Genomic DNA, 13,832 nt, shown 5'->3' on the forward strand with positions numbered 1-13,832 from the left:
TAAGGGATGTTGCTACTTTTGAATTTTCTTTCGATGTACAGAAATTTTGATGTCTAGTGTAGTTAAACTTTTCTTGTATTTATTGCTTATGCATTTAATGTCGTATCTAAGAAAATGGTGGCAAGACCAATGTCATGTCTTTTTCCTGTATTTTTTCTAATAGATTTATTAGTTTCTTTATGTCTAAGTATTTTGTTTAAAATATATTTTTGTATTGTTCAAGGAAATAAGCCAATTTTATTTTATCAGTGTTGATATTCAGTTTTCAACATCATTTTTTGAAGATATTACTTTTCTCTATTTTGTACTCATAGCAACTTTTTGAAAGACCATTTGATCATATATAGAAGGGTTCATTTCTGAGCTCTCTATTCTGGTCTTTCATCTGTATATCTTTGTGTCAGTATCACATTGTTTATGTTAATGTAGCCTTTAACTGTAGGTTGTATTGACATCTGTGAAGAATAAAATTTTTTGACCCCTGAGCAAGAATATATTGAAGAGTGTGTTTTATATTCACATATTTTTGAATTTGCCAATTTACCTTTTGCTTTTAATTCCTAGTGTCATTCAGTTTTTGTTAGAAAACACACAATGTATAATTTTAGTGTTTTTAAATTGATTTGTTGTTGTTTTAAGACAAGATCTTACCAACACCAAGGCTGGAGTGCTGTGGCATAATTTTGGCTCACTATAGCCTCAGCCTCCTGGGTTCAAGTGATTCTTTCACCTCTGCTTTCTGAGCAGCTTGGACTACAGACATGTACTACCATGTCTGGCTAATTGTTTGCTTGTTTGAAGTGTTAGGATCTCATTATGTTGTCCAGGCTGGTCTCAAACTTTTGGCCCTAATGAATCCTCTTACCTAGGTCTCCCAAAGTGTTAGGATTATAGGCAAGAACCACTGCACCCAGTCAGTACTTTTAAATTTAATAAAACTTGGTTTGTGTCCTAACAGATTATACCAGATGCAAATAAGAATATTGTGTATTATCTTGGTTTTGACTGGAGAGTTTTGCATGTGTCTGTGAAGCCTAGTTGGTCTATAATGTGGTTTCCATGTTCATGTTCTCCAGACTTCATGCTGTAAAATAAATCTTCAATGTTGGATGTGGGACCTGGTGGGACATGTTTGTGTCATGGAGGCAAATTTCTCATGAATGGTATGGTACATCCTCTTGGTAACCAAAACTTTACACTCTGTTAATTCAAATGAGAGCTGGTTCATTAAAAGAACCTGGATCCTTCACCTCACACTTGCTCTGTTTCATTAACATATAGTATGTCCAATTAATCTTTACCTTCCACCATGATTGTAAGTTTCCTGAGACCCTCACCAGAAGCAGATGCTAGCACACACTTCTTATAGTCTGTCAAACTGTGAGCCACATAAATTATTTTTCTTTAAAAATTATGCACCCAGCTGGGCACGGTGGCTCATGCCTGTAATCCCTGCACTTTGGGAGGCCAAGGTGGGTGGATCATGAGGTCAGGAGATTGAGACCATCCTGGCTAACATGGTGAAACCCCGTCTCTACCAAAAATACAAAAAGCTGGGCATGGTGGCGGGCACCTGCAGTCCCAGCTTCTCGGGAGGCTGAGGCAGGAGAGTGGTGTGAACCTGGGAGGCAGAGCTTGCAGTGAGCTGAGATCACTCTACTGCACTCCAGCCTGGGCGACGGTGAGATTCCGTCAAAAAAAAAAAATTATGCACTCGGCTGGGTGTGGTGGCTCACACCTGTAGTCCCAGCACTTTGGGTGGCTGAGGTGGGTGGATCACGAGGTCAGGAGATCAAGACTACCCTGGCTAACACGGTGAAACCCCGTCTCTATTAAAAATATAAAAAAATTAGCTGGGTATGGTGGTGGGCACCTGTAGTCCCAGCTACTTGGGAGGCTGAGGCAGGAAAATGGCATGAACCTGGGAGTTGGAGCTTGTAGTGAGCTGAGATTGCACCACTGCACTCCAGCCTGGGTGACAGAGCAGGACTCTCTCTCAAAAGAAAAAGAAATTATGCAGTCTCAAGTATTCCTCTGTATGCAAAATAATATGGTCTATAATGTTGCATAAGTTGTCTGTTTCTCATTTTTTTCTGAATTTTCTATTTATTATTGCAAATGGGGTCTTGATGTCTACAATTTTTATGTTGCTATGTAAGTCTTGCTTCACTTTTGTCAATATTTGCTTTATATATTTTGGAGCCCTGATGTTATGTACACATATACATGTAGATAGATAAATAATATAGTTACAGATTCCTGGTAAATTAACTCACTTTACCATCATATAATATCATTCTTTGTCTAATGGTAGTACTTGACCTGTAGCATATTATGTCTAATATATTTATGACCACCTCACTTAATTGTGGTTACTATTTTTATGATATACACATTTTTTTCCTTCTGTTACTTTCAGCCTATTTGACTCAATGCTACACTGAGTCTCTTGTAGGCAGTATACTGTATGCTTTTAAAGAAACCACTGAGGCATTCTATAGCTTTTTCTTCATATGTATTTATTTACTTATGTATTTATTTTGAGACGGAGTTTCACTTTTGTTGCCCAGCCTGGAGTGCAATGTCGTGAGCTCACTGCAACCTCCACCTCCCAAGTTCAAGCGATTCTCCTTTGTCAGCCTCCCAAGTAGCTGGGATTACAGGCACCTGTCACCATGCCTGGCTAATTTTTTTTTATTTTAGGTAGAGATGGGATTCCACCATGATGGCCAGTCTCATCTTAAACTCCTGACCTCAGGTGATCTGCCCGCCTCTGCCTCCCAAAGTGCTGGGATTACAGGCATCACCCACCATGCCTGGCCTCATTTAACTTTAAAATAGGGTCTGAGACTCTGTCAACCAGGCTGATTTGTGTGATTCACTGCTGCCAGAACATCCAAAACTCAGATGATTCTCTCATTTTAGCCTCTCAAACAGCTAGGTTACAAGTATGTGTCATCATAGTCATCTATTTTTTTGTATTTTTTGTAGAGACAGAGTTTTGCCATGTTGTCCAGGCTGGTCTTGAACTCATGGGATCAAGTGGTGAGCCTACCTTGGCCTTCCAAAGTCCTAAGATTACATTTGATTTTATTAAGTAGTATAATTAATTTATATTTACAATGAATAAAGAAATGAAGTTGTCATTAGCAGATTGTTATTGTTTTGTGTGTTTCTAGTAGTTATATTTTTCTCATCTCCTGTTTTACTTTCTTAATTTTCATTTTATTTTGTACTGGCATGCTTTCATTACTTTTTATCTTCTTTTGCATACTTTCTATAAATATTATCTTCGTAATCATCTTGAAAACTGGAGATTACATACCTCTTAAAGTTAAAACAATATGTTTCAATCTCATAACTTCAATTGAATACAAAAACTATACCTCTGTATTTTATGGTTTGTTATTGATATAAAAATTATTTTATATGGTGTATCTATTAACAGATTTATGCAGATTTACATATTGTTTCTTATATTTTGTAAAAAAAACTTTAAAGTTTTTATGTACCATCTTTTTTTTTTTTTGAAACTGAGTCTCACTCTATTGCCCATGATGGAGTGCAGTGGTGTAATCTGGGCTCACTGTAACATCCACGAGGCGTGGTGGCTCAAGCCTGTGTTCTCAGCACTTTGGGAGGTCAAGGTGGGTGAATCAGAAGGTCAGGAGATCGAGAGCAGCCTGGCCAACATAGTGAAACGCTGTCTCTACTAAAAAATACAAACATTATCTGGGCATGTTGGCAGGTACCTATAATCCCAGCTCCTCAGGAGGCTGAAGCAGGAGAATTGCTTGAACCTAGAAGGTGGAGGTTGCAGTGAGCCAAGGTCACACTGCTGTACTCCAGCCTGGACATCAGAGCGAGACTCCATCTCAAAAAATAAAAAAAAAGTATGTCTTTTGATTGGAAAGTTGATTATATACATTTAAATCATTTTTTGCAACAGAAAAACTTACTGTTATTTTTATTAATTGTTTTATTTGATTCTTGTATCTTTGTCACTCATTTTCTGTGTTTTTTGTGTTTTTTTTTAATTTTTGTATTGATGTGTTTTCAGTTTCTTATTTTCTTTTGTGTATCTATACAGCTCTTATCTTAGTGGTAACATGGGGGATTACATAAAACCTCTAAAAGATCCAACAATATATTTGAATATGGTAAAAAATTAACTTCAGTTATATACTGAAATTCCTCATCATTACATTTGCCTTCAACTTTGTTACTAATTTTGCTAATTATATTTTTTAATGTTGTATATTTATTAACAGATGCTAACAATAATTCCTATACTTTTATCTTTTAAATTTAGAGAGTAATTAAAAATGTTTTCTGTACCATTATGATAATGTTAAGAAATTCCATTTTTGTGTATGTGGATATCTTTTCCAGAAAGTTATGTATTTTCATAGATTATCTGTTGTTTTCTTGCATTATGTTATTTTCAGTGGAAGAAACTCCTTTTAGCATCTTTGATGTGTATGGTGTATGCAGTGCCAATATACTTTCTCAGGATATGGTTATTTTGGAAGCACTTGTTTTATTTGGTAGTACAATTTTGCTGATGGCATTATTCCATTTGACAGCTTTTTAAAAAAATTATTATAACTTTAGCAATATCACAGTTTTTTTCTGATGTGCAAGAATGTTTTAAATAAATTCACTGGTGCGGGTTGTGGTGGCTCACGCCTATAATCCCAGCACTTTGGGAGACCTAGGTGGGCAGACCACCTGAGGTCAGAAGTTTGAGACCAGCCTGGCTAATATGGTGAAACCCTGTTTGTACTGAAAATACAAAAAAGTAGCCAGGCATGGTGGCGCACGCCTGTAATCCCAGCTACTCAGGAGGCTGAGGCAGGAGAATCGCTTGGACCTGGGAGGCAGAGGTTGCAGTGAGCCAAGATTGCATCATTGCACTCCAGCTTGGGCAACAGGAGTGAAACTCTGTCTAAAAAAAAAAATTCCCTGGTTATCTCATGAGACTATGCTTATAAATGGAACATGATTTTTATCTTGCAGCACCCAAAATTCTATTCTTATATGTGATTTTTGAAATTTTGCTTATATGTGTGTTTGTTATAAATATATTTGTGTGTATCTAAGTTTGTTTATTCAGCTTTTTCATGTTTACATCATATTTTGTTTTAATAAATTTTTCAGTTTTTTATATTTTTTATATCCACAATTTTTGTTTTTTTGGTATTTTAGTATTTCTTTTTATTCTCATTTTTCTGATCTTCAGTAGTTGTCTGGGTTTCTTTTTTTCTTATACAGAGTCTTTTTCTGTCACCGAGGCTGGAGTGCAGTGGCGTGATCTCAGCCAGGCTGATCTTGAACTGCTGACCTCAAATGATCCACCCACCTCAGCCTCCTAAAGTGCTGGGTTTACAGGCATCAGCCACCGCACCCAGCCTTTTTAATTTTATTTTTGAGACAGTGTTGCTCTGTTGCCCAGGCAACAGTACAGTGGTACAATCTCCACTCACTGCAACCTTTCCCACCCGGATTCAAGCAATTCTCCTGTGTCAGCCTTACAAGTAGCTGGGATTACAGGCACATGCCACCATGCCAGCTAATTTTTGTATTTTTAGTAGATACAGGGTTTCACCACATTGGCCAGGCTGTTCTCAAACTTCTGACCTTATGTGATTTTCCCACCTTGATCTTCCAGTGTGTTGGGATTCCAGGAATGAGCCACCAATACTGGGATGTTCAATTCATTTGGAATTTAAAAAATTACTTTATATACTTTTTATGGTTGCTTTTGAAAAGTTTATAATTTTTTTGATGGAGCCATGTTCTAATATTCGGTATACATTATAATCTTTGATAGAGATTTGGAAATTAACAAAGCTACCTGTTACAATCTTTATAATATAGCTTTGTCCTGGCATAGTATGAAATCAATTGTCTTGGCTAGAGATTCTGGGAATTTTTCAAACATGTTTTTAGGATGAGTCTTGTCTAAAATTTTGTGTTTATTGTTTAGTTAAATCAGCTTATTTCTATTTCTTCTTAATAGTCAGTAATCACTTGCTACACCCATTCCCTGTTTTCAGTTTCTCTCCTTCTCTATAATTTACCTTTAGACTCAGCAAACTCGAACTGTCATTCCAATGTATATCACCATTTTTTTTTTTTTAGCATTTTATGTCATGGGACACATTATCTGGTGTCTAAAAAAGCCCCTAGAAGACAGAAATAAAGATGTATGTGCCAATGTTTCTTGTTTTTTAAAAAGGAAACCAGAGTTGGCAATTTACATTTTTGTGTGTATGTATGAGACAGAGTCTCATTCTGTTACCTAGTCTCGAGTGCAGTGGCATGATCTTGGCTCACTACATTCTCTGCCTCCGCAGTTGAAGCAATTCTCCTGCCTCAGCCTCCCAAATAGCTAGGATTACAGGTACCTGTAACCATGCCTGGCTAATTTTTTTGTATTTTAGTAGAGATGGGGTTTTACCATGTTGGTCAGGCTGGTCTCAAACTCCTGACCTCAGGTGATCCTCATGCTTTGCCCTCACAAATTGCTGGAATTACAGGCATGAGCTATCATGCCTTGTTGGCAATTTACTTAAAAAAAAATTTCTTTTTTGAGATGAAGTCTCGCTCTATCGCCCAGGCCAGAGTGCAGTGGTGCGATCTTGGCTTACTGCAACCTCCATCTCCTGGGTTCAAGAAATTCTCATGCCTCAGCCTCTTGAGCAGTTGGAATTACAGCTGCCCATGACCATGACTGGCTAACTTTTTGTAATTTTAGTAGAGATGGGGTTTCACCATCTTGGCCAGGATGGCCTTGAACTCCTGACCTCAAGTGATTCACCCACATCAGCCTCTGAAAGTGCTGGTATTACAGGCATGAGACACTGCACCAGGTTGGCAATTTACTGTTAAAGGCACAATGTTATACTGGAGAGCAGGAAGAGCTGTTGCATATAAGTAACAGACTTTTCTTTATCTTCTATGTGACTGTTTGCATTGTGCTTACCTAGGGACTTTCACACACTTAACTCATTTATAAATTTTTTACAAATGTATTTTGGTCAGTATGTTTTTGTTACTTTTATATGTCCAGGAAGAAATTAGAGCTGGTGGTATTTTGCTATGTCATCTTGCTTATGTAGTTTGTATAATTTTATAGGTTAGATTTGTAAAGTATATTTATCTGAGTCTAGCAATTGAAGTAATGTGTTTTTATTGTTTCTTTCAGTTATGTGTTCTCATTTTGCCCAAGACCTTTGGCCAGAGCAGAACATAAAAGATTCTTTCCAAAAAGTGATACTGAGAAAATTTGAAAAATGTGGACATGGCAATTTACACTTTAAAAAAGGCTGTGGAAGTGTGGATGAGTGTAAGGTACACAAAAGAGGTTATAATGGACTTAACCAATGTTTGACAACTACCCAGAGCAAAATATTTCAATGTGGTAAATATGTGAAAGTCTTTCATCAATTTTCAAATTCAAAGAGACATAAAAGAAGACATATTGAAAAAAAACCTTTGAAATATATAGAAGGTGAAAAAGCTTTTAACCAGTCCTTAACCCATACTACACATAAAAAAATTGATATTGGAGAGAAACCATACAAATATGAAGAATGTGGCAAAGCCTTCAACCAGTCCTCACACCTTACTGCACATAAGATAACTCATAGTAGAGAGAAGCCCTACAAATGTGAAGAATGTGGCAAAGTCTTTAAGTACTTCTCTACCTTTACTACACATAAGAAAATTCATACTGGAGAGAAACCCTACATTTGTGAAGAATGTGGCAAAACTTTTAAGTACACCTATACCCTTACTACACATAAGATAATCCATACTGGAGAGCAACCCTACAGATGTAAAGAATGTGACAAAGCTTTTAACCATCCTGCAACTCTTTCTTCACATAAGAAAATTCATACTGGAGAGAAACCATACAAATGTGATAAATGTGGCAAAGCCTTTATTTCATCCTCGATCCTTAGTAAACATGAGAAGATTCATACGGGAGAGAAACCCTACAAATGTGAAGAATGTGGCAAAGCCTTCACCCGTTCCTCACACCTTACTATGCATAAGATAATTCATACTGGAGAGAAACCATACAAATGTGAAGAATGTGGCAAAACCTTTACATGGTCTGCAGGCCTCCATAAACATAGGAGAACTCATACTGGAGAGAAACCCTACAAATGTGAAGAATGTGGCAAAGCCTATACTACATCCTCAAATCTAACTGAACATAAGACAACTCATACTGGAGAGAAACCTTACAAATGTAAAGAATGTGGCAAAGCTTTTAACTGGTCCTCAGACCTTAATAAACATAAGAGAATTCATATTGGACAGAAACCAAGAACGTGACAAAGCCTTATTTTATTATTATTATTATTTTTTTTGAGAGGTAATTTCACTGTTGTTTCCCAGGCTGGAGTGCAATGGCATAATTTTGGCTCACCACAACCTCCACCTCCTGGGTTCAAGTAACTCTCCTTAGTAGCTAGGATTACAGGCCTGCACCACCACACCTGGCTAATTTTGTATTTTTAGTAGAGATGGGGTTTCTCTATGTTGGTCAGGCTGGTCTCAATCTCCTAACCTCAGGTGGTCTGCCTGCTTTGGCCTCCTAAAGTGTTGGGATTACAGGCATGAGCCACAGTGCCTGGCTGACAAAGCTTTTTAAGGAAATTCTCAACCCTTATTACACATAATTCATACTGGACAGAAACCCTATAAGTGTGAAGAATGTGGGAAGCCTATAACAAGTTCTCAATTCTTTTATTTTTATTTATTTATTCATTTATTTTTTGAGATGCAGTTTCACTCTTGTGACCCAGGCTGGAGTGCAATGGCATGATCTCAGCTTACTGTGCCTCGTGGGTTCAAGCCATTCTCCTGCCTCAGCCTCTTGAGTAGCTGGGATTACAGGTGCCCACCACCATGCCCAGCTAATTTTTGTATTTTTAGTAGAGATGGGCTTTTGCCATATTTGCCAGGCTGGTCTCAAACTCCTGACCTCAGGTGATCCACTCGCCTTGGCTTCCTAAAGTGCTGGGATGACAGGCATGAGCCTCAATTCCCAGCCACAAGCTCTCAATTCTTAAGAGACATGGTGATAATTCATGGTGAAGAGGAACTTTACAAACCTGAAAGATGCGACAGTGCTTTTCCCAACACCTCCAACTTTTCTATGCACTACACCATAGAAATGTGTGAAATGTGACAAAGCCTTTATATAGTTGCCACACTTTATTGTAGGTAAGGTAACTCATACTTCCAAAATACCTACAAGTATGAAGAATGTGGTAAAACTTTTAATCAGTGCTTACACCGTATTTCACAGGAAAGCTATTATCCTTTAGAAAAATTGTACAAATATAAAGAATATGGAAAAGCCATTAATGCCTATCACATCTTACTCAATGTAAGAAGGTTCATAGTTAATAAAAACAAAAGAACAATTACTGTGAAAAAAATCTTTCAGAAAATATAAGCCTTTAAGGTGAAGAAGAGTATTGATTCTGAAGACAAGCATTACAAATATAAAGGGGTTTGTAGTACCTTTGCTTGTATTACAGATCTTATTGCCCACATTTTGTATTAGAAGGAAACCCTAAAGCGGTTGCCAAGCTTTGTGCAACATCAGGGAATGTATATTGAAGAAGATTCCTGCAAATGTAATGAGTTTGGAAACACTTTTTAGATAAATTATTCATGGCCGGGCACAGTGGCTCATGCCTGTAATCCCAGCACTTCGGAAGGCCAAGGTGGGAGGATCACCTGATGTTGGGAGTTTGAGATCAGACTGTCCAACCCGGAGAAACCCAGTCTCTACTGAAAATATAAAATTAGCCATGCATGGTGGCACATGCCTGTAATCCCAGCTACTCAGGAGGCTTGAACCCTGGAGGCAGAGGATGTGGTGAGTCAAGATCATTGCACCCCAGCCTGGGCAACAAGGGTGAAACCCTGTCTCCAGAAAAAAAAAAAAATTTGTGTATAACTTCAAAAGCAGATTTTTGGAAGCATTGTAATTACATTAAAAGTATACTTGTTCCAGCTGGGTGTGGTGGCTCATGCCTGTAATCCCAAGACTTTGGGAGGCCAAGGCAGGTGGATCAGGAGGTCAGGAGTTCAAGACCATCTTGGCCAAGATGGTGAAACCCTGTCTGTACTAAAAATACAAAAATTAGCCGTGCGTGGTGGCGGGCGCCTATAATCCCAGCTACTTGAGAGGCTGAGGCAGAGAATTGGAATTGCTTGAACCCGGGAGGCGGAGGTTGCAGTGAGTCGAGGTCGCACCGTTGTCCAGCCTGGGTGACAGAGCAAGACTCCATCTCAAAAAAAAAGTATATTTGTTTCCTTAAAAAAATTTTTCCGAAAAGTGAATAATGACGTAATACAGCTTTCAAATTACTTTATGCTGTTATTTTATTATTTTATTCACATGTGAAAGCATGTGTTCAATTTTTGCTGCATCAGAGATATTAGAGATAGTTTTTTATTGGGCATTTATGACCTTTTCTATAAAAGTAAGGACATTAAAATGTAAGATGCATGATGAAAATATAAGTGGAGAGACTCTTTGTAGTTAAACTATATTAAGTAATGTATAAGGTAGGTGTTCAGAGTAATACTTTTCTACATTATAGTGAGAGAAATTATAGATAAAAGTATATTTAAATTCGTGTATTTTACTTATTGTACTTTTATGTAATAAAATCCAGTACGTTTAAAAATTGTTAGATTTTGTGTGAATTTAATTTTATGTTTTTCCCATGTTAAGACTATTGTGCATTTAATGAAGCATTATTATGCCACTAACCTATCCCACCTTACTCAAAGGTGTAGGTAAAAGATGGTAGCAATATACTATTTGGTACATAATGGAATAACGTCTCTAGTAATCACTTTGCCAGTGGCTTTAAACAGCAAATGAATTTAAGAATATTGTTCCCATAGGTTAAATTTTTATTCTCTTTTCTTATTGAAATTTATTATTAGTATTTGTGGGTATATAGTATATGTATATATTTATGCTTTATATGGCATATTTTGATTCAGGCCTACAATATGTAGTAACTACATTAGGGTAAATAAGGTATCCATCACCTCTAGCATTTATCCTTTGTATTACAGACAGTGTAATTATAAATTTTTAGTTATTTTGAAATGTACAATAAATTGTTATTGTCTACAGGGTGATTTTTATGATCATAATAAAAATTATACAGAAATATAAATAAAATACAGCCAGGCCAAGTGGCTCATGCCTGTAATCCCAATACTTTGGGAGGCCAAGGCAGGTGGATTGCCTGAGGTCAGGAGTTCAAGACTAGCCTGGCCAACGTGGTGAAACCTCGTCTACTAAAAATACAAAATATAGCTGGGCATTGTGGTGCATGCTTGGAGGCTGAGGCAGGAGATTCACTTGAAACTGGGAGCTGGAGGTTGCAGTGAGCTGAGATTGAACCACTTCACTCCAGCCTGGGCGACAGACTCAATCTCAAGAAAAAAAGAAATAGAAAACATACATATACTGAAAAATTATTAATAAATGTTATATGGTTTTCTTTGAACATGTGGTCTTTGCCTGCAAATGTAGACTTTTAGTGTTAATTTACATAAGTTAAATATACACATATTACTCTGAAGATAAACCTTAGGTGTAAGAAAATTATGGAGTGTGTGTGAGCATGAGATTGTACATATTTTCAGAAGAAAAGAACAATTATTGGAACAAAACAATTTTAATAAGGTGGCTAATAAAAAACTAAGCTCCTTGAGAATGCTGAAAGCAAATCTATGCTTTCTGCTTTGTCTTGAATTTATTAATATAAAATTTTATGGCTTATGTTTCAAATTTTTTTCAGAATCTGCCTATTAAAGTACAGGCAGCTTTGTCTCCAGAAACAACGCTCTTGAGTACAATAAAAGCCCTCTTCAAACAGAAAACAAATAATCATAGTTAACACTTATTTTAATGAAAATTCAACCAAAATTAAATAATTAGATATATTTGTATTGTCCTATGTGTGTGTGAATGTATAAAATGGTGCATAAAGGAAAAATAAGCCAGAAAAAAACATATTAATATTTGTAATGAATAAAACTGGAAATTAGTTAATTATTATTTGCAGGTGATATCTTTGTTTATGTAGATAACAAAAGCAGCAGAAAACTTTCACGGAGTCTCTCTCTGTTGCCCAGGGTGGGGTGGAGTGCAGTGGTGTGATCTCGGCTCACTGCAAGCTCCGCATCCCGGGTTCACCCTGTTCTCCTGCCTCAGCCTCCTGAGTAGCTGGGACTACAGGTGCCCGCCACCACACCCAGCTAATTTTTTGTATTTTTAGTAGAGATGGGGTTTAACCGTGTTAGCCAGGATGGTCTTGATCTCCTGACCTCATGATTCACCCGCCTTGGCCTCCCAAAGTGCTGGGATTACAGGCGTGAGCCACTGCACCCAGCCAAAACCTTTTTTTTTCCAAAAAATTATAAATAGAAGAGTCTAAAGAGAAGCTTTTAATAAGCATTTAAAAGGAACTAGGGTTACTTGTTATGTTTACAATATATGCTATTCTCACACAAAATGAAACTGCTGCAATCCAACTTTAGAAGCAAAGAATAGCCTTAAATTGTTAAACATAGAAAATATAAATATATACTTTGAAGAATAGGATTAGGCACTCATACGTGAAAGAAAATATTAGGAAATAAACTATGTTATTCTTCAGATATAGGCTGAAGAAAGTAGATGAAAATCCTGTAATTCCTTTTTGCCTGCAGCAATCTTAAATTTATAAGTAACTATTTTGGTAAATATGGAGTGCCTCCTAATAATGTAATTTACTTCATGCATAACATGCAAATTCTAGCATATTGTCCTAAATAAATCTAAAATTACAGACAAATTTGAAATAGAAAATAGAAAGTCAGAATGTATAGGGAGAGTGACATCAGCAAGATGAAAGATTAAAAGTGCCCTAATTTTATATCCCCTTACAGCAAAAAACATCAGCCATCCCTGACAAAAATGCCTTTATTGGCTGGGCACGGTGGCTGATGCCTTTAATCTCAGCACTTTGGGAGGCTGAGATGGACAGATCACGAGGTCAGGAGTTTGAGACCAGCATGGTAAACATGATGAAACCCTGTCTCTACAAAAATACCAAAAATAAGGCGGTCATTGTGGCACACATCTGTAATCCTAGCTACTCAGGAAGCTGAGGCAGGAGAATTGCTTTAACCTGGGAGGCTGAGGTTGCAGTGAGGTGAGATGGCACCACTGCACTCCAGCCTGAATGAGAGAGTGTCTCAGAGAAATAAATAAATACCTTTATTAGAAAACCAGGCATTATGGCTCACACTTGTAATGATAGCTACACGGTACATTAATGATGGAGAGCAGCTTCAGGCCAGGATTTCGAGACCAGCCTGGGTTATGTAGCAAAATGTCATCTCCAAAATAAGTGCCTCTATGAGAGATTTGAGAGCCAGGGAGGGAGTTGTGAAACACTGTTAAAGCTTAAGATTGAGAAGTGTTGTATTCAGAAGGCAGGCCCTCATTCAGGTGGAAAACTACAGGACCCCTGTTCTTGGCTACAGACCAGGATAGGGTCCATCCAACTTGGTCCCACTAAGAATTCTGAACTTACTCTGTAATCATCTGAAACTCCTCCAGCCACAGTCTGGCAGAGGTCTTGCCATTCCAGAGACCTGGAGGACGGCACACATTTACAGCCATCTAGGCAGGCCTGCAGACCTTGGCCTTTACAGGGATCCCTGTAGTGGTTCAGTGACTCAGTTTCAGTAACCTGAGCCACAGTTCATGGCCAGTTCTGCCTACA

At 37.5% G+C, this 13,832-nt stretch overlaps 1 protein-coding gene and 1 pseudogene across 8 annotated transcripts in view; one reads left to right on the top strand and one right to left on the bottom strand.

The window, feature by feature from the left end:
• LOC100452112 (zinc finger protein 486) overlaps positions 1 to 9,980 on the top strand; it is a 30,806-nt gene extending 20,826 nt beyond the window's left edge. For 3 of the 8 annotated variants that reach the window (XM_024237280.3, XM_024237278.3, XM_054540060.2), the window contains 2 exons: positions 2,992 to 3,045; positions 7,211 to 9,980. In XM_024237280.3, the coding sequence (XP_024093048.3) occupies positions 2,992 to 3,045; positions 7,211 to 8,349 (1,193 nt within the window). In that variant the 3' untranslated portion in view covers positions 8,350 to 9,980. Of the gene's footprint in view, positions 1 to 1,076; positions 1,164 to 2,991; positions 3,046 to 7,210 lie in introns of all 8 variants that reach the window. The other 5 variants (XM_002834510.6, XM_054540063.2, XM_054540061.2 and 2 more) reach the window with 3 other exon arrangements.
• LOC100461389 (zinc finger protein 737-like) overlaps positions 1 to 13,832 on the bottom strand; it is a 197,315-nt pseudogene that overhangs the window by 138,012 nt on the left and 45,471 nt on the right.

The sequence above is a fragment of the Pongo abelii genome, chromosome 20 (assembly GCF_028885655.2).
Source record: "Pongo abelii isolate AG06213 chromosome 20, NHGRI_mPonAbe1-v2.0_pri, whole genome shotgun sequence".
Classification (NCBI taxonomy): Eukaryota; Metazoa; Chordata; class Mammalia; order Primates; family Hominidae; genus Pongo; species Pongo abelii.